Source organism: Podarcis melisellensis (assembly GCF_964234715.1).
Source record: "Podarcis melisellensis genome assembly, chromosome: 1".
In the NCBI taxonomy this organism is placed as follows: domain Eukaryota; kingdom Metazoa; phylum Chordata; class Lepidosauria; order Squamata; family Lacertidae; genus Podarcis; species Podarcis melisellensis.
In genome coordinates this window covers 104,775,391-104,802,372 of record NC_138528.1, presented here as the reverse complement: position 1 = coordinate 104,802,372, position 26,982 = coordinate 104,775,391, and the positions used below count along the sequence as shown (strand labels likewise).

Here is a 26,982-nt window from a genome sequence, read left to right as displayed (position 1 = left end):
GAATACAGATTTTTGGTGGGGGGGGGGATCCACAGAGAATGCACTTCAATTCTGAACATAGTAATGAAATGTTCACTTTTATATAAAGTTGTTCTTCCCTCAAAACAATGCTAGGCGTCGCAACAAATCTACTTCACAATGTTACTCAGAAATTGTTTGCGAGTCCCTCTACACCACTCCTGGTAGCCAAATAAACATTAGTTTTAGACTGTTTATTATTTAAAAGGTGTTTTTGTCAACTGATCAGCAGCTGAGCTGACTTATGGACAGGAAAAGTTGCCTTATCAGATTTGTCACCTACTGTACTCACAACTGACCGTGGATGATGAATAATTACACAAAGGTGAATATTTGACCCATTTACTTTTGTGTAATCTCTCTACTGGGGCAATTTATTACTGTGCATTTAACACAAACCAGTAATGTGGCTAGAATGGATTGACCAGCATATCTGCATTTTGAGCATTTTATTAGATGAGGAAGATCTTCTTATCCCATTCACAACAGGCTCAGAACTATCAACACGAACCAAAACATCAGTGACAGAATTTGCAATTATGTCATTTATCAACTAATACTGTGGGACCAGACAGTTGTGCTAGATCTCCTTCTCTGGATAAGGTATGTGTCTTAGGTGCTATTACGAAGTTGAGAATCAGGACAGTAATTATATACAAAAATTATTTAGAACGCTCTCTAGGCTCTCTTTTCATATATATATATATATATATATATATATATATATATATATATATGCTTTCGTAGATTTTCACGGGTACAGGAATGCAGGTTTTGGTGTCCTCGGGTGTCTTCCCGTGTAAAAGTTGGGGTGTCTAGGCGACGTTTCGACGAGGTCTCACTCGTCATCTTCAGGCTGGTGCTTTCGGCTTCTTGTTACTGGAACAGAGCAGGATCTCAGTGTTTGAGTTCCTATAAATAGGAACAGTATTTATAAATACTCAACAGTATTTATAGGAACTCAAACACTGAGATCCTGCTCTGTTCCAGTAACAAGAAGCCGAAAGCACCAGCCTGAAGATGACGAGTGAGACCTCGTCGAAACGTCGCCTAGACCAGTGTTTCCCAACCTTGTGCCTCCAGATGTTTTTGGCCTACAACTCCCATCATCCCTAGCTAGCAAGACCAGTGGTCAGGGATGATGGGAATTGTAGTTCAAAAACAGCTGGAGGCACAAGGTTGGGAAACACTGGCCTAGACACCCCAACTTTTACACGGGAAGACACCCGAGGACACCAAAACCTGCATATATATATATATATATATATATATATATATATATATATATATGTTTAGTTTATATCCTGTCTCTTTCCCCCTGAAGGAGCCCAGGATGGCAAACTGATGCTTAGCTGTAACTGTGGGGCAAATCCAGTGTTCTAGTGCTCCTCCTAGCACAATAGGGCTTTCTCCCCTGCCACATGCATTTCCCGTTTCCACTTGGGATGTGGGGTCAGGAGGAAAGTGGGGAATCATTCCATCTTTCAAGCAGAATTGCTTGCAATGGCGGAATACTCATAATACTCCTCCCCGTATGTTCATTTAAACACAATGATATTGATATAAAATTAGATGCTTTCTTTTCTTTTTTCTTTTTCTTGCTACTTCAAAAACTCCCTGGTGAAACAAATGGCACAATAGAAAAAGATTCCTGGCAGCAATTTTAGTATGTTTGTCAGAGACTATTTTACCAAGATACCAAAGGCCCAAAGTATCCTGGAGCCATTTTAACAAGCCATTCAGTGGTGGCACCAGAATTTGAATCAGCAGTTCCTCCTCTCCTTACTCTCCCTATGCATAATTGTTGCATGCATGCTGTGTGCTTTCTTGATATTCTCTAGCAACGGTGCTTGGCTTATATTACATGGGGGGGGGGGGAAACGGGCCATAGGTGCAATGCAGAGAAAAGTGAAGCATATCTAATTCTCTGCGAAATCAGTGTTACCCAAGCACAGCTAAGAACTGATTCCATGCCTTGGGCATGCATAACTTGCTTTAGATTGCACCACCCCAAATGTAACGTATGGGGTATTAAGAATTTAAATGTATGTAGAAGTACTAAGAATGAATATAAAGTGTTTGTGTCCAACATACTCTAAGATAAGGTCCGTTAACTGCCTCTGTAATTTCAAAAGTAATAAATCACACCAGGTTTTAGTGATGGAGAGTATAACTCATGAAAAATGAGATTCCAAAGAAATAAACACAAAACACCCTTAGGCAGAATAAAGCTGTTTGAGGAAGTGGAGAAATGTACGGGTTATTCTTCCATGTCAGCAACACAGAAACCAAGACTATGCACTAACTTTGTGATTCTGCAGCAGAGATTATAGGCAAGACCTAAAATATTAAAATGTTTAGTCAAATAACATCTTTCTGCAGTATGGATTTCTGACACAAAGAGCACTTACAGCTAAAAGTAGTGTGAAAGTGACAATTACAGACAAGCAGCTTTGAGAAACACCTGAGTATTGCAAGGCAATGGCCATCTCTTCCTCGGAACTAGTATTGTGTGTCTATTTCCCCCTCGTGATTGTTTCAGATACCAAAACAAGTTGAGGGAGAACTTCCCTAAGAGGAAATGACATGTGCAAAAAAACCCCTGAGGTCCTTCACTATAGCCTGCGCAATGGTGCAGTTGTTGTTTTTATTTTATGTGCATAGTGAAAGAAACACCCTTAAGAGGTGGTAGTGTCTAGAACCAGCCCCCATGTGATTTGGGCTCTTGGAGTTAGCAGATGTAACCTTTCATCTGGGAGCCAGTGTGGTGTAGTGGTTAAGAGCGGTAATCTCCTAATCTGGGGAACCAGGTTCGCATCTCCGCTCCTCCACATGCAGCTGCTGGGTGACCTTGGGCCAGTCACACTTCTGTGAAGTCTCTCAGCCCCACTCACCTCACAGAGTGTTTGTTGTGGGGGAGGAAGGGAAAGGAGAATGTTAGCGGCTTTGAGACTCCTGAAGGGGAGTGAAAGGCGGGATATCAAATCCAAACTCTTCTTCTTCATTTGGTGGTACACATAAAGTGCAGAAGCACTGGCGATCCCAGGATACGGCCTGTAGGCACATGAAGCTGAAGCTACAGAGGCCTTGGTTTGGTCATTGTGTGGCTGGGCCATCACCTGGGAACTACATGTATACCATCTGGGGTTGCATAACAATAGAAAGGTGGGATATAAATGAAAGGGGGAAATGGTAATAAAACAGCGCACACCCCATGAGGTGAGCAGATACAGGTTTTTTCCCCCCTGTGAAGTTTGCATGCCATACATAATAAACTGCCAGCCACACTGGTCCAACGGCCCTATGCTATGCTTGAAATATCTGAACTGGGTTTAAATCACAGCATTTTAAGCAAATAACCAACATGGCACTTATTTATCAGTATAAGCTGTGATCTGATGATTTTGCTGGGCTAACTGAAAAGAATGCTTGTGTACTTTCACAAAAAGGCCTGGGAAGAAATAAGCAGGAAAAAGGCCTCAGAATAAATAAGCAGCACTGTGCCCTAAGGCACAGTTTCCCAAACTTGGGTCTTCAGCTGTTTTTGGACTACAACTCCCATCACCCCTAGCTAGTACGACCAGTAGTCAGGGATGATGGGAATTGTAGTCCAAAAACAGCTGGAGACCCAAGTTTGGGAAACCCTGCCCTAAGGTAACAGGTTGCCCTGGCAGAAACCTCTAGAGTGCTTGAGCCTTGCAAGAAATATGGAGGGTTGGTGGGCACATTGTCAAACTTTAGAGGCTAAGCATGAATGAGCATCATCTGAGATGACTGCAGCTGACAGGTCAGATACGTTAGGCTGGGATGAAAGATGCAAACAGCATCTGCTTGGATTTCATCACAGCCCTAAAAAAATATTCAGGACTACCTGCCAGGCACAGATGACTTTTAGCGTGCTTCCTACCCTAAGCAAAGCTCTTGGTCTCTGGCTTCTGTTCAGAGAAGGAAGCTGCTAGTCTGCTGAGCCACAGCAGCTGCCAGCCCACCAAGCCTGTAAACTGTGGAAGAACTTGCTGGATCCCTTCACAAGCTTGTCTCCATGTTGATGAGACTAGAAGTACCAGTACCCCCTGAACTAGGAGCTGTCTCCACAGAGGTAGCAGGCAGAGGTATTTCACAGTGATGTGGGTGGAGGAGAGACAAAGGGAGGAAAGTCTGGTCTTTATTTACTACTTGCGTTCACAGCCCCCGCTCCTTACAATTTAGTTACTGAAACATCCCAGCAGTTCATTTGGCTAAATGCCTAATGTGTGATTCACACTTTGTCGTATGTGCTGAATACTTTCTAACACTTGGAACAGTTGCAGTTTTCTGAAACTTCAGTTGATCACAACATTATCCAATGACATACGTGTGTATATGCATGAGAAGTCAAGGAGATTTTTTTTCCAATTCAGAGGGGATCATATTTATATAAAGTCATAGTCAACATAGTCTTTGAGCAACAGCGGCATCTAAAGTGAGTCAAGAAAGATGTGCCTCTGGAATGTGGAATATCACTGGACTCAAAGCACACAGCAAAATTCAATTAGAAGAAATATACTGTTGAATTCAGGGAGCTGGCCTTCCTCCTACGGTCATGTGCAACACTACGGAACTGTAGTTTTCTTTTTCTTTTTAGTCAAGGTGACTACATTCTTCAGGAAATCATTTGATGAAAATTTAAAAAAATCTAATTATGAAAACTGTTATATCATCATGAAATGACTTATAAAGTCATGCACAATAGAATCCTAATATTACACTGCTACTGTGAGACTCAATAATATAATGAATCCTTATGAATGAGAGTTCTAAATGTGAAAGTATTAACTGCCTGAGGGTCCAAAATAATCTTTAAAACAAACTATGGGAGCTAAGAGTACTACAGATTAATTTATCCACTCTTGCAGAAGACATTCAAAGAAATTTCTCAGAACAACTGTGGATTGTCAGAGGTACTGAACAACTTATATTGCCAATGTGGCAATATATGGCAATATAAGTTGTTCTCTCTCTCTCTCTCTCTCTCTCTCTCTCTCTCTCTCTCTCTCTCTGTGTGTGTGTGGGGTGGGGGTGGGGGGGTGTATGTATGTGTAGGGAGGATGCACTTACCCAGACACATTTTTTAAAAGCCCTCACAAAAATGATTTTGGAGGATTACATTTTTCCATCTCAAGCTGAATTTCAATGCACCTTGAAGTAGTAAAATGTCCCCAAACCAAACCAAATATTCTGCCCAGGACCAGTTGCTGTTTGAAAAAAAGCCATGAGACAGGACTACTCTGCAGGTGACAAAATAAATTCTGTAACAAAAAGTCTATTGGAGTGTGTGTGTGTGTGTGTGTGTGTGTGTGTGTGTGTGTAGCTGCAACCCCAAATGCCTGCATGAAGGTTCTAAGGCTCCTGTCCTAGCCACATTTACCACAGTAGGTCTCACATAAATAAATGTGACATCCTTCTGAACAGACATGCAAAGGTTCATGCAACTAGATACCTTTTCAACTAAGTTATTTCAAAGTAAAACCTCTTCTGGCACACAGAAACATTTCACCTGACTAAATGCCATTTATTTCCTATCTATTGAAACTTTACCTGTGACAAGTTCTCTTACTTCTGCATCAATGGATTTTCTTAGCAATCGTAAAAGTGCAGGGATCCCTCCGACGTTTTTCATTGCTATTTTATTTTCATCTGTCGACTTTCCGTACACCAGATTACGCAATGCACCGCAAGCGTTTTTTTGAACTTCAATGACTCTGTGGTCCAACAGGTCAACCAGATGTTTGATTCCTCCTAACCTACATACCTAGAAAATATGTGGACCAGATTTCATTAATACACAAAGAGAGCAGATTCTGAGGGTGTGCGGTGGGCTTCAGGGGAGAGGAAAGGATAACATTCTGTTGTGCAGGAGAGAGTCTGATGGGCTAGCAGAATAGCAGTGTTGGATATGACCCTTAGGTTCTTAAAGTACAGAATATAATTGACTACAGGAGAAATGTGAACAAAGTGATAGATCTACTCAGTAACAATGGAAAACATAGCTACTCTGTGAAGACAACAATAAGGTGACCAGTAATACAGGGAAGCACACTCCCCAAAATTCAAGTCATAAAGCACTGTTCCCCTCCGTTTCACATATGCAAAGTTTATTGGAAAACATAATAAATATTCAGGTAGTGATTTTTCTGCTAATTGCTTGTTAGACAGAAACATTGTTTTTTTAAATAGCTGCAGAATAAAATGATTTTTAAAAAGCCATTAGCTAGGCCTTAGGTTATAATTTCTCCTCCTTCTCCAAGATCCCAGGTTGGTTTACAATAACTGAAACATAATGTCTCTGTCAAAAAGGGCCCCCCACCTTCAAGACATGAGAACTTGGGTCACAATTACACCTTTGTATTTTCAGGATTCAGCTTCTGTTTATTGTCCCACATATCCAGATATTTGCTCAGAATTAAGTCCCGCTGAGTTCAAAGGGCCTTGCTTCCAAGCAAGTGTGCACAGAAATCAAAATTTAAAGGAAGCAGTCAAAAAGATGACCCAGCATTTCCACTGTCAGTACAGTAAAACCCTAGAAGCATGAACCTGAGTTTGCAGTGTAAGTTTATCAATAGGTACCAATTTGACGGAAACTTCAACATTAAACATCGCTCTACAATGTTCTTCACTGGGTTTTTTTCCAATAAGGCATCTATAGCGTACCTCGGTTTTTATTTTGTTATCTCCAAAACACAGGTGCTGTAGGTAGGCCGCGGCATTGGCTTGAACTGATGGGAACTGATGCTGAAGCATGTGGATGACCTCAGGTAATTCTGGATCCCGCCATGCAAATTCTCTTCATTGGATAAGCAGAGTTCAAAGGAAAGTGTGAATTTGTGTGTGTTATATATAACATTTTCAGCCTGCAATGAGTTAACCCAGTCCACCCACTGACAACATTTTACAAAGATTTGTGTATAACTAAATTTCCAATGGTGAACAATCTCAAAGATTAGCTATGGAAAGTCTAGGTAACAATGGCAACTATGGGCGATTTGTTACAAGTATGAGGTATGCTTGCCTGGGATCTTTCTGGATGCTGTCTATGGATGGAGATCTTGTGGTACCATCATCAGCAGGAGGCACATGTTGCTGCATCCTGTTGTAGCTGGACTCAGAGAGCCGATAATGAAGCGACCTGTAGGGTTCTGCGTAGGTAGCTGTTGTGTTCAGAGCATAATTATTTCTTTGGTATGTAAGAGTGCTACGCTGACTGGATGACCTTTGTAGATTTCCAACACCTGGAACATAAAGCAAATATCAAGATTGTTGTTGTGTGTCCGTATGTGTTGTTGTGTGTCTGTATGATGATCGCCTTCCAAAGGAACTACTCTATCCCAAACTTAAAAATGGAAAGCACAATGCTGGTGGTCAACAAAAGAGGTTTAAAGACTGTCTCAAGGCAAATCTTAAAAAATGTAGTATAAACACTGACAACTAGGAAACACTGGCCTGCGAGCGCTCCAGTTGGAGAACAGCCTTTACCAAAGGTGTCATGGGCTTTGAAGACACTCGAACTCAGGACGCAAAGGAGAAACGTGCTAAGAGGAAGGCACACATGGCAAATCCACACTGTGATCAAGTCCCGCCAGGAAACCAATGTCCCCACTGTGGAAGGATGTGTGGATCCAGAATTGGCCCCAACAGTCACTTACGAACTCATTGTTAAAACCGTGTTTATGGAAGACAATCTTACTCGGCTACAAGTGATTGCCAAAGAAGAAGAAGAAATATGCAGACAGACACACAGACACAGAGATTTATTATCTGATCTTTCTTTTGAAACTCAACAAAACCTTTTGGAAGCAATGGAATATGCTTTTCTTTAAGCTGGCATGGTGGGGGACAGACGGACTGGGGTTTAGATTGGCTTGGATCTGATACCATTATTTAAGGAAGTTCAAAGAAGTGAAGCTGCACATTGCTTCTTCCATAATGGCAGCCACTTGTGCCCTTTAAGAGTCTATATCTTGGGGGTGGGATGCGGCACACAAGACTTCTAGGAGTCCCATTTTGGGCTTAAGTCCTTTGGGCTATTTCCCCTCCCTGCAGCAGCTAGCCATGTCCCACTGCATATTGTCCATGGGGGGGGGCTACCCTCCAGAGAGGCCTTTCAAGCAGCACAAGTGGCCGCAGGGACAAAGAGGGACTGGGGAATTTTCCCTTCCTTGAATTAAGTTAGCTAGGATCCAAACCCTAGTGTTTTAATTTTAGCAGTTTCACTGTACGTTACTTTGATAGCTTAATTTGAATGCTGATGGAATTTGGCCATGATTTGAATGGTGATGGGATTTTCAATTTCTTATTTCAATGCATTATTACTCAATTCTGAACTGATGGGGTCAGTTATAAAGGTGACAAATAATACAGAGCAGCTAAATGGATGGCACATTTAAAAGTATTTTTAAAAAATATTGTTTTTAATGCTTTTTTAATGCTGCCAAAACTAAGGATCTTGAAAATTAATAGTCCTATAACCTCCTCTAAGGGAGGGTAGGCTGAATTGGATGGTATGTGACGTTCAAGGCTATTTTTAAAAGATTGCCTATAGCAGAGGTAAGTCTTATGGCCCCTTTACAGTGGCAGGCGGTGTGTGTGCTGATTGCTCCCTCTATGAGTGCAACATTCCCTTCTAGCCAGATGCTCCTTCAAGCATCTGTGCACTTCTGGACCTACCCAACTTCCTTCCAGATAGAGAAGGCAGGAAGATAACTGTGTCCTTTAGCACACACGCCCCCCCACCAAATCTGTGGGGGAAGGAAAGTTTGTGAATTGGGGTTTCCTTTTTCTAAACTTTATGGTTTCAAGTACACGCTGTCATATTATTTCAGTATTATTCTCCAGCGAACACTGGGTGATAAAATAGTTCCCCATACTCTTGTAGCCAGCTTAGATTTGGGGACAACAGGGATTTCACACTTACCAGATCCAGTTCGATATAACGCTGTTTGGGATCCTTGGGGTAGATCAGCTGTTCCATGATTTGGACTGTGGTACACTGGACTGTAATAGGTTCTACCTTCATATATAGGGGTGATGTGCAGATCAGGAGACACCGTCGAACGCAGCTCTTGACCAAGTTGGCTGTGCTGACTAGCATATGAACTCCTCAAGCCTAGACGGAAAAGGGAAATATGAGTATGTGGCAATTGCAATCTTCACAAACAAATCCCCATTTTCATATTGCAATCTTTTAGGCTCCAACTACGCACGTGACTCTCCCACACATATGCATATCTCATCTTCTAATCACAGCCTAAAATTCTATCAAGGAAGAAATTAATATATAGGTTAATCTGTATTTCAAAACAGATCTCTTCAGAGATAGGTGGCACCTATATCTTTTGCCGTTCTCCCTGTCCCGTGCAAGAGCAAGGGGGGGGGGAGCAGGCAGGGACAGGGTTATTGGTTTGTGTTTTGTTTTCACAAAGATTATCCCTTCGACTTTTGAGCGCATTGGTTCCTCTGGCCTTTACCAGAACTGCCAGATGGCTAGTTCAAGCCTGGTCTCACCTGTTCCTAACAAGGCCTCTAACGAAATCATTCTGTGCATAAGAAAGTGAGTGGGGAAAATCAAAATGTGCTTCAAGATGCTTTTGTAAGTCTTACAATAATTTCACTCCAGGCCCACTCAGTCACATGTTTTTGAACAGAACATCCACGTTTCCTGTTCGTTTTTATGCATGATTTAGGATCTTATCTTCCTCTTTCAGTTATCCTATCTTTTATTTTCCATCTAAAGTGAAAAATTCCAATTTAAACCTCTCCTTGTAGCTTATCTACAAGCCTAATGATTTTTGTACTCTTATTTCTTGCCTTTTACCAGCTCTATAGTTTCTTTGTTAAAAAGTGGCAGCTAGAGCTGCACACATTGTTCAAGGTGACAGAAGATTATGGTATTTTAAAGCCTCTGTGCTATAGTTTGTATAATGGCAACAACCATTTTAAAAACATGCGACAATGGAAGAGAATTTGCAGAAGGCCTGGGTCTCTTACACCTTATTTACTGTGCTCTGGGGAATGTTGTGGATGCTGCAAAAGTTTTGGGTCAGGCCCATAATGGTCATTTTGTACCACCCGTGAACAATTGAAAAGCCTTAATAGTCTTGATTTTTTATTTCATTTAATGTAGATCCACATAGATTCATCTGGCAAGAGCACAGCCTGTCAGTCAGCTGCCAATTATTTAAACTGCGAGGGGGTTGTACTAGCTTAGCCTCCAGCAACAAAATCTTCCTTTCTTTATCGTGTGATGAAACTACCTTGCAGCTTAAGCGACCCTATGGCGTAGGAGGAACTGAACTAAAGGGACACGTACCTTTTAGGGGCTAAAATCACTTATATTGAAGACACCTGAAAGTACTGGGAGAGATCAAGAGATTCACAGTGTCATCAATCCTCTCTTCTAATCCAAAATGATGGCGGTACAGGGAACCTACAGAAGTGGTATGCACCCTGTCCTATAGATCTGAACTATCCAAAAGGCAAGATCATGTACAAGTCAGCTTATATGCACACACACACACTAGCCTTTAGCTTCCAAATAACACAGTGATTGGTAACCTGCTGCTAATTAAAAATGAGGATTTAGTGGGGATGTCCAGTGATTCAAGTATTCTGTCAGTGCGTGTTTCATGAAATATCAGCAACTGTACAACATATCAACCCTATGACATAAGAACCTGATTTGCTGTGCATCTGGTATGAGGCTATGCAAAACCTATTTTTAAGGATTTCATTCTTTCTATTATAAAATACAAAGCTGCATTGGCTCTTAAAAATCACAACAGTCATTATAGCGAAGAATCTATTCTGGTTAAATTTCTCAGGTTAAGAATGGTTTCAGGTTAAGAATGGACCTCCGGGACGAATTACTGTATTTTTCGCTCTATAAGACGCACCAGACCACAAGACGCACCTAGTTTTTGGAGAAGGAAAACAAGGGAAAAAAATTCTGAATCTCAGAAGCCAGAACAGCAAGAAGGGATCGCTGCACAGTGAAAGCAGTAATCCCTCTTGCTGTTCTGGCTTCTGGGATAGCTGTGCAGCCTGCATTCGCTCCATAAGATGCACACACATTTCCCCTTACTTTTTAGGAGGGAAAAAGTGAGTCTTATAGAGCAAAAAATACAGTAAGTTCATAACCAGACGTACCACTGTATAGTGGTACCTCAGGTTACATACGCTTCAGGTTACATACGCTTCAGGTTACAGACTCCGCTAACCCAGAAATAGTGCTTCAGGTTAAGAACTTTGCTTCAGGATGAGAACAGAAATTGTGCTCCGGCGGCGCGGTGGCAGCAGCAAGAGGCCCCATTAGCTAAAGTGGTGCTTCAGGTTAAGAACAGTTTCAGGTTAAGACAGACCTCCGGAACGAATTAAGTACTTAACCCGAGGTACCACTGTATAGACAAATGAAAGAGGTTTTTTTAAAACAACAACAACAACAACAACACTAAGCCAATGTTTGAGAAGACAACCTGATTGAGCTACTAGCCATGATATCTGCAAATGTCAATATTTGTTCTTTGCTGAATCTTAATGTGGTAACAACTGGTTCAGATGTGTTGTTAAACCTTCAGCCTTCCATCTGTTGGTCCTATTAAGTAATACAATTATTTTTTCTTGCTTGCTTGCTTGCTCCTGGTTTTGTCAGGACTGATTTCAACACCAGTGCAATGTCATAAAAACACCATATGCCAGATTCACAAGTCATTACGCTGGTGCAAGGGTTTAGGACTACAGTGGCAACCACTGAGGTTATGGATATTGTAGGAAGATTAACAGTATTTAAGAAATGGAATCTAGCAAAATCTTTTTAAGAATAATTTAAAAGGCTTTGTGTTTTTAAAGGCTTGAAAAATTATATTACTACATCTTCACTATGAAATAACTAGAAGATTCAGGACTGTGATATCAAAAGACTGATTAAAAAGTCATTCATATTTAGCTGCTTGGCACAGCATTCTTAAACATATTAAGTCAAAGCTTTCAGCACCCTTTCAAGTAGATTGGCATCTAAATATTTGCTGTTAAGGCACTTTTAATCAGGGCATTAGGACTTTGCTATATGAGTAATATACAGGCAGCATTGTTCTACTTCAAAATCATTGGCACAATGCATGAGGTCTTTTTTCATATTTTGAAATGCACTAGCTACATTTGACAAAAGTGAGAACTAAATTTCAAGCAAGCAGTCGTTGCTTGCACTTCCTGTCATTAAACAAAATGTGTTTCTCTTGCTTGCTTCCTATTTTTTTCCATATTATATGTGGTCAGTCACAGATTACGTGGTATATGAAAACCTGATACCTATACTGAGGTCTGCCTCCAGACTGTTTAATGATTCATTGCTTGTGTGCCCAGAAGTAATAAGGAAATACAAATCCTTTCAAGTATTGCACAGAGGGAGTCAGGAACACATAAATTGCAGTTAATTATGCAGTGCATATCAACAGTATAGGTAGTTTTCATATATTTCAGGCCCGATACCTGCTTTTTTCAAATGCAAGAACAATTTTGACAGGGATATTCATGGCACTGTTTGTCTCCAAGTTGAATAGAGGTAGCTTAAATTCATTCATATGCACCTGGGAACAAATTTTAAAATGAAAGAATGGCAATCCATGCTGGCATTTTATTTGTACTTATTATTTGCAGGTCATAATCTAATGCAAGTCGTGCATGTTTAGACCCCTGCAGGCTAAACAAAGTGGTGAATACTTCCTAAATCCCCACCCAACGATCTGCATGTGCTCAGATACGCATAATGCACTTGTACATCCTGTCTTCATCAGTCATCTGGGTGGAGTGGCCGAATGTGCCCCACTCCTATGGGGATGAAGTGGATCCCTCCATCCAAATGAAGATCTTGCAGGCAGCTGAAATTATCGTGTATACAGTAGAGCACTTGTGCCCATAAGCAATCATTTTATTAAGGCATTAAGTATATTTTTTCTGTGCATTTAAAAACTGTGTGTAGAAATTACGGAATAACTGAAGCTCATTGTTTTCATCTGAAGAATGTCCCTCCCCCTCTCACACACAAACCAAGCTCACGGCAATCAGCTGAATGCAACCAACCTTATTCTGGCTTCTCCAACCTCTCACATTGCCAGCAAAAGCAAACAAAGAACCTACCCACCTGACGCTGACACAAAACTCTGCACATACACTATGCAAAAGAATGAAAGATCATTATCCCCCCTTCTTTCTTCCCCCCCTCCACACTTCACTCTCCCCCACTACCTCAAAATGCCTATGACAGCAGCGTTTCACACCGAATGTAGCTGACCTGTAGAAAGGACTCTATGAATTGAAAACAGAGACCCTATAGGTTCATTTGTTTATCCATGAAAATCTTTCAACAGAAACAAATTAAAAATAAAATAAAACTGCTAAGCCTCCACAGTATAACATTTCATCCTTTGTGATGAGAAATGAAGCGATTAATTCCGAAAATATCTACTGAAACAAGTCTGTGGAACTACAAACACATTCAAAACAGCAACTTCAGTCTTCCTTTCAGTGAAATCAATAAGCTTTTCAGCGACACCTAACATCCGATTCCTACCCTTTGAAAAAGTATCCTGGTTTAAAATGAGGTCATAAAATCCTGCATTGTGTTGTTGGTCCTGTGCAGATTCCTCGTGTGCAGGCACTGTGCCTATAACAGCATTTCAAGCATCAGTAATGGCATATTACAGCTCCTCTTGCCAACAGTGCAATTCATTGTATTTACAGGTTCGGGCAAAGTTTTAAGTTGTGTCTTTACCTTTTTACTAACCTGTAAGGCTATCTGGACGGGGTGGGACCATTTTTTCATATATATCGTACTGCTGTGCGTATTGCTCGATATCATGAAGTGTCCGTTGTAACGTGGTCCCCAGATGTTGTGGAACGGCAGTCATCCCAGAACGTTTTGGTGATGAAGATCCAACTTGGGTTTGGGGTGGGGAGGCCACTCTTGTCTGTGTGTCATTGAGCGTAAGAGGTGACCCAACTCTGACAGCAGGCTGGTACTGGGGAGTTCCTCCATTGGGGTTGGTCGACTGCCTGGACGTTACCGAGCCAACTCTGCGCACTGCGATAGGCGAAGCTGGCCTCTGTGTGGTAAACGGAGATGCTGCTCGTTGTACAGGCAATGTTGTAGATGAAAACACATTAGAATTAAGAGATCGTGACTCAGTAACGGATGGCGAGCCATAGCCACTCCCTAAAGAAGTTCTGAGTGATCCCCTTGAAGGAGAAATGCCTGCGGTGGTCACATATGAGGGAGACTGGGCCCTCGATGGAACAGAACTTACGCGTCTCATGGCTCGGTTGGCAGCTATGTTTGAGGATGCCTGTTCAAAAGGAACCACGTATCATTTTGGTGCACAAAGCCATCAGCCAGTGTAAAAGATCAACATTTTCGCTTGAAAATTCCATTGCGGGCGCATTTGCACTAGAGTTCAGTCCCTTTTGTTTTAAAATGGGGAGTTAAGCTCATGTTTTAAAGGTTTCAATTCATTATCTGGGAGTAAGACTCGTTGAACAGATATGCACAGAATTGCACTTCTCAGTCTCTGCACTGAAATCAGCAGGACTTAAAATGCTTAATGTTTGCTGGATTGCGCCTAAAATGTTTTAAATTAAGTTTATCTATTGTAACTTCTGTAAAGGATGCATTCTTAAAGAACAACGAGAATCCTCTTTGGCATCCGCAGCCAAGCGAAACTATTAATTTCCAGAGTTCCTTGAGAGGGGCCAAAAGAGTAACATCCTTTGGATTGCGCTTAAATGTTGTAGTATAGATGTAGCTTTAATCTTAATGTTCCACTTTCCTTTTCCTTTTTTTTTTTACAGCAAATGTGTCACCAAAATCCTATAGAACTATTTTCTCCATTTAGTCTTTGCCCTTTTCATGTCTTATTAATAAGCCTAATAAATAACTTACCATTAACACTGCACAGCCCAATGTCATTCTACAAAAGCTGGAATTAGGCTGTACAAAGTCTTGGGCTTCCATGCCCTCCCATTCTCTCCTCCTGTGTAACTGAGAGAATGTTGCAAGCATTTAGTTCACCTTTCTAAAAATCCTGGCATATGAACCAGTAATGACATGTAATGGCAACCAAGGATTCCTGGAAAGTGGAACTAAATGCTGGTGACCCGTCCCTCAACCACAAATGTTTAAAAGGGAAGTATAACCTTGAAGCTTTGCGCCATTATTTAGTGTTATATTGTCTTATGCCATTTATGGAAGCGCTGTTTGCTTTTAATTGGTGTTTTCTTTTACTCCCCTCCCCTACTGTTTTGATGAGATCCTTGGACGATAAAGGTGATATAGAAATGAAACGAAATGAAATAAATAGTGTTTTATTTATTCTTATATAATTTTAAGCCAGTCAGAGGACTGTTGTGGTTGAAGATGTAGAATACAAATGATTTATCAAGGTAAGTAAATTATTGTATTGGGCATTACATTCATATTTATATTACTTTTACACCATATCTATATTAGTATATTTATTTATTTCATCAGATTTTCTTGAATATATTTTTGGAGTTACATGTACCTGAACCAAAGCCTGTCCTTCAGCCCTTGAGCTTCTCACCAAATGGTTATTATTTGCTCCGATAAAGGAATGTTGCTGTCTGTTCTCTCCCTTTATCAGGTTCTGGCTGTTGTGAAAACTGCTTACTTCCTGGTATCCACTGTCGGAATAAGAATTCATTTGTGTCGAACTCCTAGAGTTACCCACTGATCCTAAAGATAAAAAGCACAACGAACCTGAAGTTATTACATGGTTATGAATAAAAACAAGACCAGATTGATAAATCTCAGTTTATTTAAAATGTATATAACAGACCCTCACTTTCATGGAGCGATGTTTGCTCTGGGGAGTAGAGATTCCCTTGTTCTGGCTCTGTTCCAACATGATAAGAAGCAATATGAACACTCTCAGATGCTCTGAGTTTATTTACACCTGTGTATGGCAAATCTGAAAGCAGAGTTTTGTTAGTCAATAATAATATCTACATCTATACGCATCTGCAACCTGGTACAGCTTCACCATTTCTGCTCAGTTCTATTCTACATACCATCTGCAGAGCAATTTTAGACAATTGTGCAAGAGCAATAGCTTTGTATATGAACATTCAATTCTGAGAAAGACATAAAAGAAAAGACCATTTGTGGAGGTGGTGTTTTCTTGTCAGTTTTGAAAGCTCAACAGTACACACTTCCAAAGAAGGAAAATTCTGAAGCTGTTAACTGAAGAACATATTGTCAGCTGTGATATTCATTCTTGAACTTTAAGCACAAAACAAATATACTTTTTTTTTTTTTTAAAGAAATCTGTGGCTTGAAAGACAAAGCATGATTGAAAAGATACCAGAAGGGATCAAATTTACATTCAGGAACTGATTCCTATATGAATTAGCTTATCTTGCTGCCAAATCCCATCCAGTAACTTAGGAACATAGGAAGCTTCCCTATAAGGACTCAGACAATTGGTACATCTAGTTTAGTACTGTCTTCCCTGATGAAACACCAGCTCTCCAGAATTTTAGGCAGAGGTTTCTCCTAGCCCTGCGTGGAGATGCTGGAGATTGAATCTGAGACATCTGTAGGCAAGGCTGATGCACAAGGTTATATAGCCCCTAATTTCTTTTACAGTCGTACCTTGGTTCTCGAACAGAATGCATTCTGGGAGTCCGTTCGACTCCTGGAACCAGTTGAAAACCAAGGCGTAGCTTCCGATTAGCTGCAGGAGCATTCTGCAGCCAGACAGAAGTTGCGGAAGCTGCGCCAGATTTTCGGCTTCTGAAAATTGTTCGAAAACCAGAACACTCACTTCTGGGTTTCAATCGTTTGGGAGCTGATTTGTTCGGGAACCAAGATGTTTGAGATCCAAGGTACAGCTGTAATTTACTTAAAGGGTTTCAGGGTGAATTGCCTTTTCAAGTCAGGCCTTTTCAAAACAGAATTTGCACAGTTCTTTTAAACAAAAATCTGCCACGACTGAGGAACATGAAACCACTGAGAAATCCTTCCTACTTGCTACATCTTCACATGAGGGCTTCTCTTCACTTTATTCACAATTGATGGATGATTTAGGGAATCTGAGATGGGGCAGCTGCGACTCAGAAATTTAATATTAAATCTGCAGCTTGGCAAGAAGGACAAGATCCTCAAACTTCCACTTATGGTTCAAATATTCACTGGGCAGCCTTGGGCCAGTCACGGTCTCTCAACCTAACCTGCCATACAAGGTTGTTGTGATTATTAAACGAGGTGAATACATATATGCATACAACTGGGAGGCAGAAGTTCTTGCTGGCCTACTGCAAATAACCGTGATCTTCCAACAGATCCCAACATGCTTCCTGCCTATCTCTGAACTAAAGAAATAATAACCTTTCAGTTCCTTAAAAGCCTAATTCTGAAGGTAATTTATCAGGGCTGGAGGAAGAAACCAAGAACTGGAAGCCTTCCAGGTCTCTTACATGAAAGGCATTTGAAGACTTCTGCACAGGGAGCCATGAAAATGAATGAGAATGGAGTTAAAGTGGATTAGAGTTTTGGGGTGGGCTTCTTTGTTGTTGCTAGAGAGTTCCCATAATTGCACAGCTTGGTGCAACTAATTTTAATTAGTTTTGGAGTTTAAAAACATGAAAAGGGGGCAAGATAGCCAGCAAATATTCCTTACAACGAATGGAGAATGCAAAGTTAGGGACATCTCAGTCGTACGTCAATGTCAAATAATCCTGAAGATGTGCACTAGGATTATAGTTTTGACCTAATAAGTCCAGCTACTAAGGAGGAAGAGCCAATAACATTTAGATCCATGGAATAGCATTTTAATTTAATACATTTTAAAATAAAGCATGCTCACCCTGTGAATTAGCTCAAAATGTGCCTGCCAAATAAAAGTACCATATAACTAATTTTAAAGACCCATTCTAAGTAAACTTTCCACTTGTGTTTTCCAGGTCAGCAGTCCCCCACACTGCATAGAAAACCTTTTGTGAAGTGTCTTTCAACAACTACGGTATTTGTCATAGGACATGACTATTTTAAAGGGAGAAAAACAATCAGAAGTCTTAGGTGTGCTACAGTAACCACAATTTTGTTTAGCTGGAAAACATTGTACTGTATAAGGGTTTTGGTGAAGCCAGGTAAATCTTTTCCACATACTAGCAAAGAGTTTTATTACAGCACTTGTTTTTATTTATCAAAAATACTTATATCCTACATTTCTTTGCGCAGTTTAAGGTGGCTAAAAACAGAAATAATAAAAGTGCAAGGAAAACCAATTAAATGTAAGAAAAATGAACAAAAAGTAGCAAGGGACAAATGAAAAACATCAGAAGTAAAAAAATATCAGAAACAGAGTAAGACAATAAGGTAGCCCAGGCTACTGATCTATAATGTTACAACTGTGGCTTTTAAGCATCCTACCCCACAAGGTATCATTTCTGCACTAGTGTGGCTACAAAGGAACTCCTGCATGTTTCACAGGATTCTGGGGCACATTCTGTTGCACACACTAAGTTGTTGAGTGGTACCAATCACGCTCTTAGCCCCACAAGCTAAGAGTGCGCTATGAAACCATGAATATGAAACACATTGCAGAATATTCAATATTGGCATAATGCTTTTCATGTAGCTTATCTTCCATTACTGATTTTCTAGGAATACAGTTTGAAAATCACTGCATTATAATTATACTTAGAATGATAGTTCAGTAATAGAACGTTTGTAGGCAGATGTACCATAAAAGAAGAACACCATTTAATTTAACTGACGTAGCAACAAAAATGCTAAGGCTATCGTATATTCTTGCGTTCACATTTACAAATTGTGATGCTATATACAAACAATGAAACAGACACCTAAGCAGTCATCGCAGATGATGGTGCTTACTGGGTGAATGGGTTTTTCTCCCCTCTACACAATACAACTGTAAGAATAAGAAGTCACATGAAATGGCCCACACGTTAGCAAACTGTGAGCGGAACAATAGACTGTGATCACTTTAATGAATATACACTGCAAGAAAATCTGTAAAAAGTAAGCCTTGCAAGTATGTCACTGTAAGATATATCAGAAGAACACCATTTTTGGCAAAATGTAGTTTTGAATTTTTAAAAGTAGTTTATATTCTAAAATAAATTCTGATATGAAAATAGCATTTTTTTGCATTTAGCACAACATAGATCAGTTTGCTTTGGAACAACTGCCAAATTTGAAGGGAAACTCATGAAATATGTAGCATTTGTACAGGGTACACCAAACATACAAGACAACTGTACCTGCAGATCTCCAGGGAAATGACTTTTCAGTAGAGCTATAGAAAAGAAAAGAAACACAATATCTTCAATTCCTTTCAAATGTTTTCCCCGCCCCTTTTGTTTTATAAACACATAGCACAATCAGCAACCTATGGGTGGATGGCTTCCACTAGAGTTCAACAGAGTACAATTTCTCCCTTCTACGTCCTTGGTATATGCTCACTGATAAGTGCTTCAGGGTGGCTGGGGAATGGCACCTCCCATATCTGCATTCAGTTCTTCTCTTTCACTCAGTCATATTGTGAGACACCCCCTACACACAGTGAGATGACTGGATGTATGTATGACAGGCCCACAATGACCTCCCATTCCATCTCCAAAATTATCCACTACATTGCTTGCATATGTTGAACCTTACAGGGCTTTGGGGGATGCCTCTCCACATGGGTGCATAATACGAAACAGAACTGATTCCACACAGCCAGTCACTCAAACCTGCAATCCTTTGTAATCAAGGGAAATGTAGAAGACGCAACCTTGGTTGAAAGGGATTCTCCATTAAGAACAGCGGATGACAAAATCATGAGAACCTTGTTGTGCATATGGTGAAGAAATCTCCACTGAAGCAAAGGAAGACACCTGCTCACCCACAGCTCTAGATGCACACTCAAACATGTGCAGAACAACAGGTCTGGTGTGTCATCAGCTGTATCACTTATATTAATTGTTTGTGTGAAATTAACAGTGTTAGGAATGCAGTAATAAATTATAAACCATCATTCTAAAGTTAAGTACATTTAAAGTTCTTTCAGTTTCAATTTAAGGCAGATTACAACCATAGTTTTCACCAGCTATTTTTTATTTTTTTATTTAAAAAGCAGTATTCCTTCTCTCTGGCATGCTGAATAATTTAAAACAATTTATGTAATAAAAAATTTCACTGCACGAACGTGATTCATTTATGTAAATGTGTTTACTCTTTATACTAGAACCTTTCGTTACTACAATTATGCTTTTAAAGAATCCAATTTCAAAATCAGTTTCGCTCAGATGACAATATGTATCAAACTACATACATAACATACACAGAAGAAAATAATCACATTAAGTGTTTAGATCTATTTACATGTCAAAGTAAAATTAGAAAGAAAACCGCTTAATTTATTTTGACTTTATTTACAGACTGGCAGTCAGTGCAAGAAAATATTTTGGTGCCGCACTTTCTCATGCATAAATTCATACAAATGTGCTCCCCTTTTATATACATTCAATACCAAACTTTCCACAAGGAAGGCACTAATAAGAACAGAATGAAAGGCAATGTGGAGAGTTTCTGCTCACTTCTGTTAACTGCATTAAGATTAGGAGTCAAATCTCCAATATAAAAGTTAACTGTGCCTGATATAAATGCCTTGGTAACATTTGCTGGGAGAATTCTTTGGCACAGCATTTCAGCACTTTCAGTCTAAATTATCACTTCCACCCAGGGCATTTCTGGAATTGTCAAGGCAACTAACGAGAAAGAATGGTCACAGCCTCTCCAGCAGATCGATAATACCCATAGATATGAATCTTCATCACTCCCTACTCAAATATTTTTGATGGACTTAACCAATATCTGAGAGATCTAATGATCTCATGAGAAGATGCATTTCTGAATAAGAATGCTATTACAATTGCAATACTAGCTGCTAACTGAAATGTGGCATCTGTAGTTTAATTACATGCACCCAAAACGAACGAACAAAAAAAAAAAGCTCTCATTAACTGAGGCCTTTTGTCTTTCAAACACAGCCATTGATGCTGAACAAATTACCCTGTATAGTTACAGATCAAATTCAGGTAGATGTGTGGTTTCTGAAGGAGCAGCCAAAGGATTTCAGGTACGCAAGGAATGGGCCAAAGCTATGCTAAGCTGTTACATTTCCAGCAGAGATGTCCCTCTGATGGCTTATCACCCTCTCCTTCCTCTCAGATTTCCTGTTTTCTTGCTCTTCATTTATAAATAAATTGGGAAGTTGCATATGCACAAATATGAGAGTGGGGGAGAATGTGAGAAAGAAGGACCACTGACATATCTGAAGTGTCATCTTGTTTACACAAGAGAAGATGTATCTTAAAATTTGATGCACAGTGATATGTTTCCAGCATAAACTGGGGGTGGGCGGGAGAAAGGTGCACATCTCCTACTACCACTATGACTAGCAAGTCCACAGGTATCCCAACCACTAAGGAAAGGCAACCAGATATCAGAAATTGATTGCCATGTGTCATAACAGTATTTTCCACTCATTATGTGCATGGAGTATGACTGCCACATAAGGAGGCAGTGATGCATCAAAAGGTCTGAGACTCTGTGCAACTCAACAGGCAAGGATTGGCATGGTTTGTATTAGAAGGTGTGCAAGCATTTATTTGCTGGTATATTTACTAACAACTTCAGCAGACAAGAGTGCCAGCCAACCCAAGCTATGCCCAGCTAAAGTGAAAATAATCAGTTTATTACCTATATAGTAGGCAAGCATGGGACTGCTAGTTTTGATTTTGTACTGTGGGAATATTCCAATTTTGTTTCTTTTAACTATGTAGTTCTGCTCTAAGCCCATCAACACCTACACTCCAGATGGGTCGTTAACTGAGTAAAGCATGACCTTCTATCATTGCACAGTGTGACAGAATTTCTAGCAGTTGCATCACAAAAAGTGTTCCTATAAGATTTATTTCTGAAAGGTTGCCATGTTAAATACAGGGGCAAAGGGAAGATGGACCAGGTCATTTCATTTGCTGACTCATTTGCTATATAAAACAGTCATTTTCAAATCCAGGAACACAGTTCACCCCCAATTACAACATGAGATCCTCTTTATTTAAAATAATAATAATAATATGCCCATTGTTTTCACGTCTCTTTTAACCTCATCTCCCATTCTTCTCTGAAAATAGACCCTTTTAAAAAAGGGATGGGGAACTTATCATTGGCCATGTTGGACTGTGACCAATGTAGCTGGATTCTACCAACATGTGGGGGAATAAATCTTAGGTCATGACACAATCCCTTGTAGGTCCTGACCCATAAACTGAAAACCAAAGCTGTAATGTTTGCTTAGGCAGCCCATCAGATGCTTGTCCCTGATGATAAAAACAAGCCTATTTTGAAGGCTAACAGCTGCCCCTTTCTTCCTCTTCCGCCCCATAAAACTCACAGATTGGAAAAAACAGCTTATGTAATTCATATAAAAATGTAATAAATGCAACAGTCACTTAATGAATACTGTATAAAACAAATGGGATGTGTATGCTAAAATACATTTAGATGGATTATAGTACAATGGCAGGCTTCGGGGCTGGAATGACAGTGGGGAAGGCATATATAATAAAGAACACCTCATTAACCTTTAGAAAATGAACAAAATTTCTTAGCCAAACACAACCCATTTAATACTAAAGACACAACCAATTAATTCTGAAAATCGGCAAAAATATTTTAATAGACATATTAAAAAGAGAATTTCCAAAGGATGTATACACACTGCTTTTTGAAATTACCTTAATACTCACTTACATGTTATCTAGATTGCTGAATTGATAGGGAAAGTAATTTTTATTGTTACTACATGACGGAGTATGAATGAATATCACTTCCTCTATTTGCAAAGTTCAAGGGTAAGTGCTGTCTAAATGGCACAATTCACAACCAAGAGAAAGGCACTGCAGCCTGTGGGGGAGGGCAAAGGTATGCAGAAATAGAAATAAAAAAGGGCCCCAAAAATCCCTAAAGGGGGGGGGGATTTCAAAACAGCCCAGAGAGGGTTGAACATGTTCAGTAGCCATGGAACAATGACTCAGTCAGAAAGGAAATACTGTACAGTGGTACCTTGGGTTACAAACACCTCAGGTTACAAACACTTCAGGTTACAGACTCCGCTAACCTGGAAGTAGTACCTCGGGTTAAGAACTCTACCTCAGGATGAGAACAGAAATCATGTGGCAGCAGCGGGAGGCCCCATTAGCGAAAGCGCGCCTCAGGTTAAGAACAGACCTCCGGAACGAATTAAGTTCATAACCAGAGGTACCACTGTATGGAAAGGAGGGGCAGGAATCGTTTGGATGGTTCAATGTGTCTGGTGAAAAGGAAGGTATGCTTGGGCATCAAACCACAATGCCTCTCACCAGTGACTGGATAAGCTCTGCCACAAGCAGTTCACGCCATGGTGAACCTCAACAATGGTCAACCCTGGCTGTCAAACTACAGTCATCAACCAGCAGGTGTGCTGGCTGTTGATCATGTGGAGTCATGGCCAATGCCTGTGCCAAACCTTTTGCACTGTGATCAATAAAATTGTTCCCTAATTTAATTCAACACCAGTTTGTGTATGTCGTCATTTCTGCCTGCTCCTGTACCCTTCCAACTCACTTGGGGCTACCATGTAGATCTTTTGGAACTGATGTTATGATTCCTTCCAACTATACCACTTAATGTCCTTCTGCCACATTTTGCACTAATTGAAGCTTTCAGGTTGTCTTCAAGGGTAGCCCCACAGCGACTCCTTTGGGAAGTTACAAGAGTGCGGATAACTGTGGCAACACTACTCCTGTCCAGAAATGGTTGTAGCTGCTGAAGCTGGTTGAAAGGCACTCCATGCCACTGAGTTCACCTGAGCATTCAGTTACAATGCTGAATCCAGTACAACTCCAAGCTACAAGTTTTGGCTATCAGCCCCTGACTGGGCTGCTGTACAGAAAGTGTTGCCCTCTAAGATCCCTTAAGGGGATTCCCCATTGGGCTGGTACAGAATGCTCCTCCTTACTAAGGAGTCTGTTTGCTTCCAAGTCCATTCAAGGTTCTGGTAGCTTACCTTTGAAGCCTTAAATGAGTTGGCACCCAAATACTTGAAGGAGCACCTCACCCTATACTACCTTTCTGTGTCTCTGGGTGAAGTTTGTTATGCATCAATGAAGGATAGAACCACCTCTGTGGTGGCACAACCTTCTCTGTGGTGGTGTCCTGTCTTTGGACAACCTTCCTTGTAATGGTACAACTGGTGCAAAGCATTACATTCATTTTGGTGCCATGTCAAAATTCTCTTATTCACCCAGGCATTTTAACATTTGAGATTTTGTTCTTTGTTCTGCTTTGTTCATCTAGGTTGTTGTTGTTGTTTTATAATGATGGTATTTTCAGCTTTAATTGCATTATATTTTTAAATTTTATTTTAGTATATGCACACTGCTCTGGAATCTTTGTAGGTGAAGGCTGGGCTAGAAGCATTTCAAATCAATAAATCTATGCAACCCTGGTCCATGATGCATAGCTCAATATAGAGGCCCTATGGTGTGGGGAAGTTCTTTATGCAGATTTATAGAAGCATAGGACCTAGATATTGTGATATGCATTAGACTGTCTAAAAAGCCTTCATGATTTGGCCTTTTCATCCCATGTCTTTAGGCGCCAGGCAAAAACATTTGTCCATAACCAGGCCTTTGGCTGATTAAACCATCTATGGCCTTTTAAATCTGTTTTTAGGGGCATAAGGGTTATTGGTTTTTTTATTTAATTGTAGTTTTCATTTTGCATTTTTGTGTTGTGAACCTCTCTGTCATGTTCAGATGAAGGGTGGTATACAAATTTAATAAATAACAGTAACAACCAACCAACCAACAATAATTCCCCAATAACATAACACATTAACAAAATGCTTTTCAGCAGGATGAAGATATTCAGATGATGGGTATATTCACTGGACCAAACCCCACTACATTAAGGTATACATTCAGGTATGTCAAGCATTCAGCTAATATGCTGAATGTCTGGCTAGAACTTTTTCAACCAATACACACAGAGACAGCTGAGGTATTCAGTTTTTGGAACGTTCCAAATACAGTACTCAATTTATTGAGTTTAACACTTCACTGGCCTCCTGCAGGAGTTCTTTACTTCCAATATAAATCAAAATAATGTTCTGTTTTTATTGGTGTGGAACAATAAATGATCGGCTACAAATAACAAAATAAACTACCCCACTAGTTTTGGAAGCTATTCAGTCTGAATTCTTCATAATGCCACAGTATTAGGTTTGTTGCAGCCAGCTTGAATGCTTCAGTTTAATAGGAACACTGGGTAAATTACCTAAAGCATAAATGCTCTACAGGAGATTTAGATATACATTTTTAATTCCAGCTGGTGGGGACCATTACAATTTGGATTTTTACATCCCAGAGGAAATTGACTTGTGGCATAAAATGTTTGTGAACAGAATGGCAATGAGTAGAAGTAATTAAAAATGGCTGCTTCAAGAGCTCTGCTTCAGTGAACTGCTCCAAATAAACTGCACTTCTAGAGATGTACTTCTCCAGTATTCACTGGCTGGAACTGGCCAGGTGTTTACTGTACTCTTCCTATACTTCCTCTTTTAAGGCAAGCATAATAATAACAATAACAATAAATCCTATAAGCTTTCATACAAGACTTTATATTTCAATCTGTGACCAGCACACTTGGCTTAAGAGACAACCCTTTTCTGATATTAGCTAAGAACATTTATTGTGTCTTTGCGTAAATGAGCATATAGGCCATTACATTTCATTTCAATCCAACCATCGATGAAACATGGGGAAGTTTCAGAGATGGAAGGCTTGAAAGCTGGCTCCAAAACCAATCTAACTACTCCTTTACAAATCTTGGGTTGCTGGGAGACTTGAGATCAGGGAAAGAATAGCGTGCGCTGAGAACAAAGTGACATTAAATCACAAGATACAGAAAAGGGAAGTGAAACGGCTTCATTGGGCTCGATGGAATCCAATAAAGCATGACATTGTCCAAGAAAGGTCAAAAAGGGGCTTCTCTGAGGAACACTCAGAGGTGGAAGAGAATAGTGGGGGGTGGGGACACATAATAAACTACTTCACTAAGACCTAAATTGTCTAGGGTTTTTCCAGACCTCACTATTTTTGAGTGAGCAGTCCTTTGTTGATGCATGCAACAGACCATAGACAGCTGTAAAGGGGGAATTGGAGACATTTTGTGGAAGGTGGCCATTAGCCCAAAGGACTCAAAATTGAACATCCACATACAGAACGACACTGGATATTAGTTTCAAGGAAAGGGTAACTGGGTGATAAGAAGAGCAATCGTCATGCTCAAACCTGGCTGTAACAGGGTGTTTGGAAGCGAGCCTACTATTTATCAGCCCCAGAGGTTGCAGCACAGGTAGCATTCAGGCTTTAAGCAAAAGTCTAGCCTTTAGTCAAAAGTTTGCTATGTTTGGACTCTTCCACTCCTAGTATGTGTATATGCAACGTAAGCACTGATGAACAAGAACAGTCCCTGGCCGCCTGCTTTGTACATATTTTGTATGCCTGATGCATACAGCAGCAAATAGCTATGGTCACTATCTTCAAGAGTTAAAGTAGAATTACTTTCAGGAGCTGAAGTTCAAATACAGCTGCTGAAATATTATTAATTTATATAAGACTCATATACGATTCACATTTATAAAATATGAAGCAACTCAGGAAAAGCAATAGTCCACAGAAATATGCTTGGCTTAGTACCCAGGACTTGCTGCACATCCCTTTCCCTCTGGCACATGTAAAAGGCGCGATAGGGTCTCTTGCTTCTGCTGAGGTTCAAAGAAGGCAAAATGCCTACTGTTTCTT

The 26,982-nt window shown here is 40.2% G+C and overlaps 1 protein-coding gene across 2 annotated transcripts in view; it reads right to left on the bottom strand.

The window, feature by feature from the left end:
- Window positions 1-26,982, bottom strand: part of PKP4 (plakophilin 4) — a 93,430-nt gene that overhangs the window by 20,865 nt on the left and 45,583 nt on the right. Inside the window, exons 4-11 of one of the 2 annotated variants that reach the window (XM_081928812.1) lie at window positions 19,348-19,382; window positions 15,906-16,031; window positions 15,606-15,796; window positions 13,832-14,390; window positions 8,969-9,160; window positions 7,067-7,286; window positions 6,709-6,841; window positions 5,596-5,809 (exon numbers count right to left, since the gene is read on the bottom strand). In XM_081928812.1, coding sequence (XP_081784938.1) covers window positions 5,596-5,809; window positions 6,709-6,841; window positions 7,067-7,286; window positions 8,969-9,160; window positions 13,832-14,390; window positions 15,606-15,796; window positions 15,906-16,031; window positions 19,348-19,382 — 1,670 coding nt within the window. Of the gene's footprint in view, window positions 1-5,595; window positions 5,810-6,708; window positions 6,842-7,066; window positions 7,287-8,968; window positions 9,161-13,831; window positions 14,391-15,605; window positions 15,797-15,899; window positions 16,032-19,347; window positions 19,383-26,982 lie in introns of both variants that reach the window. The other variant, XM_081928811.1, reaches the window with a different exon arrangement.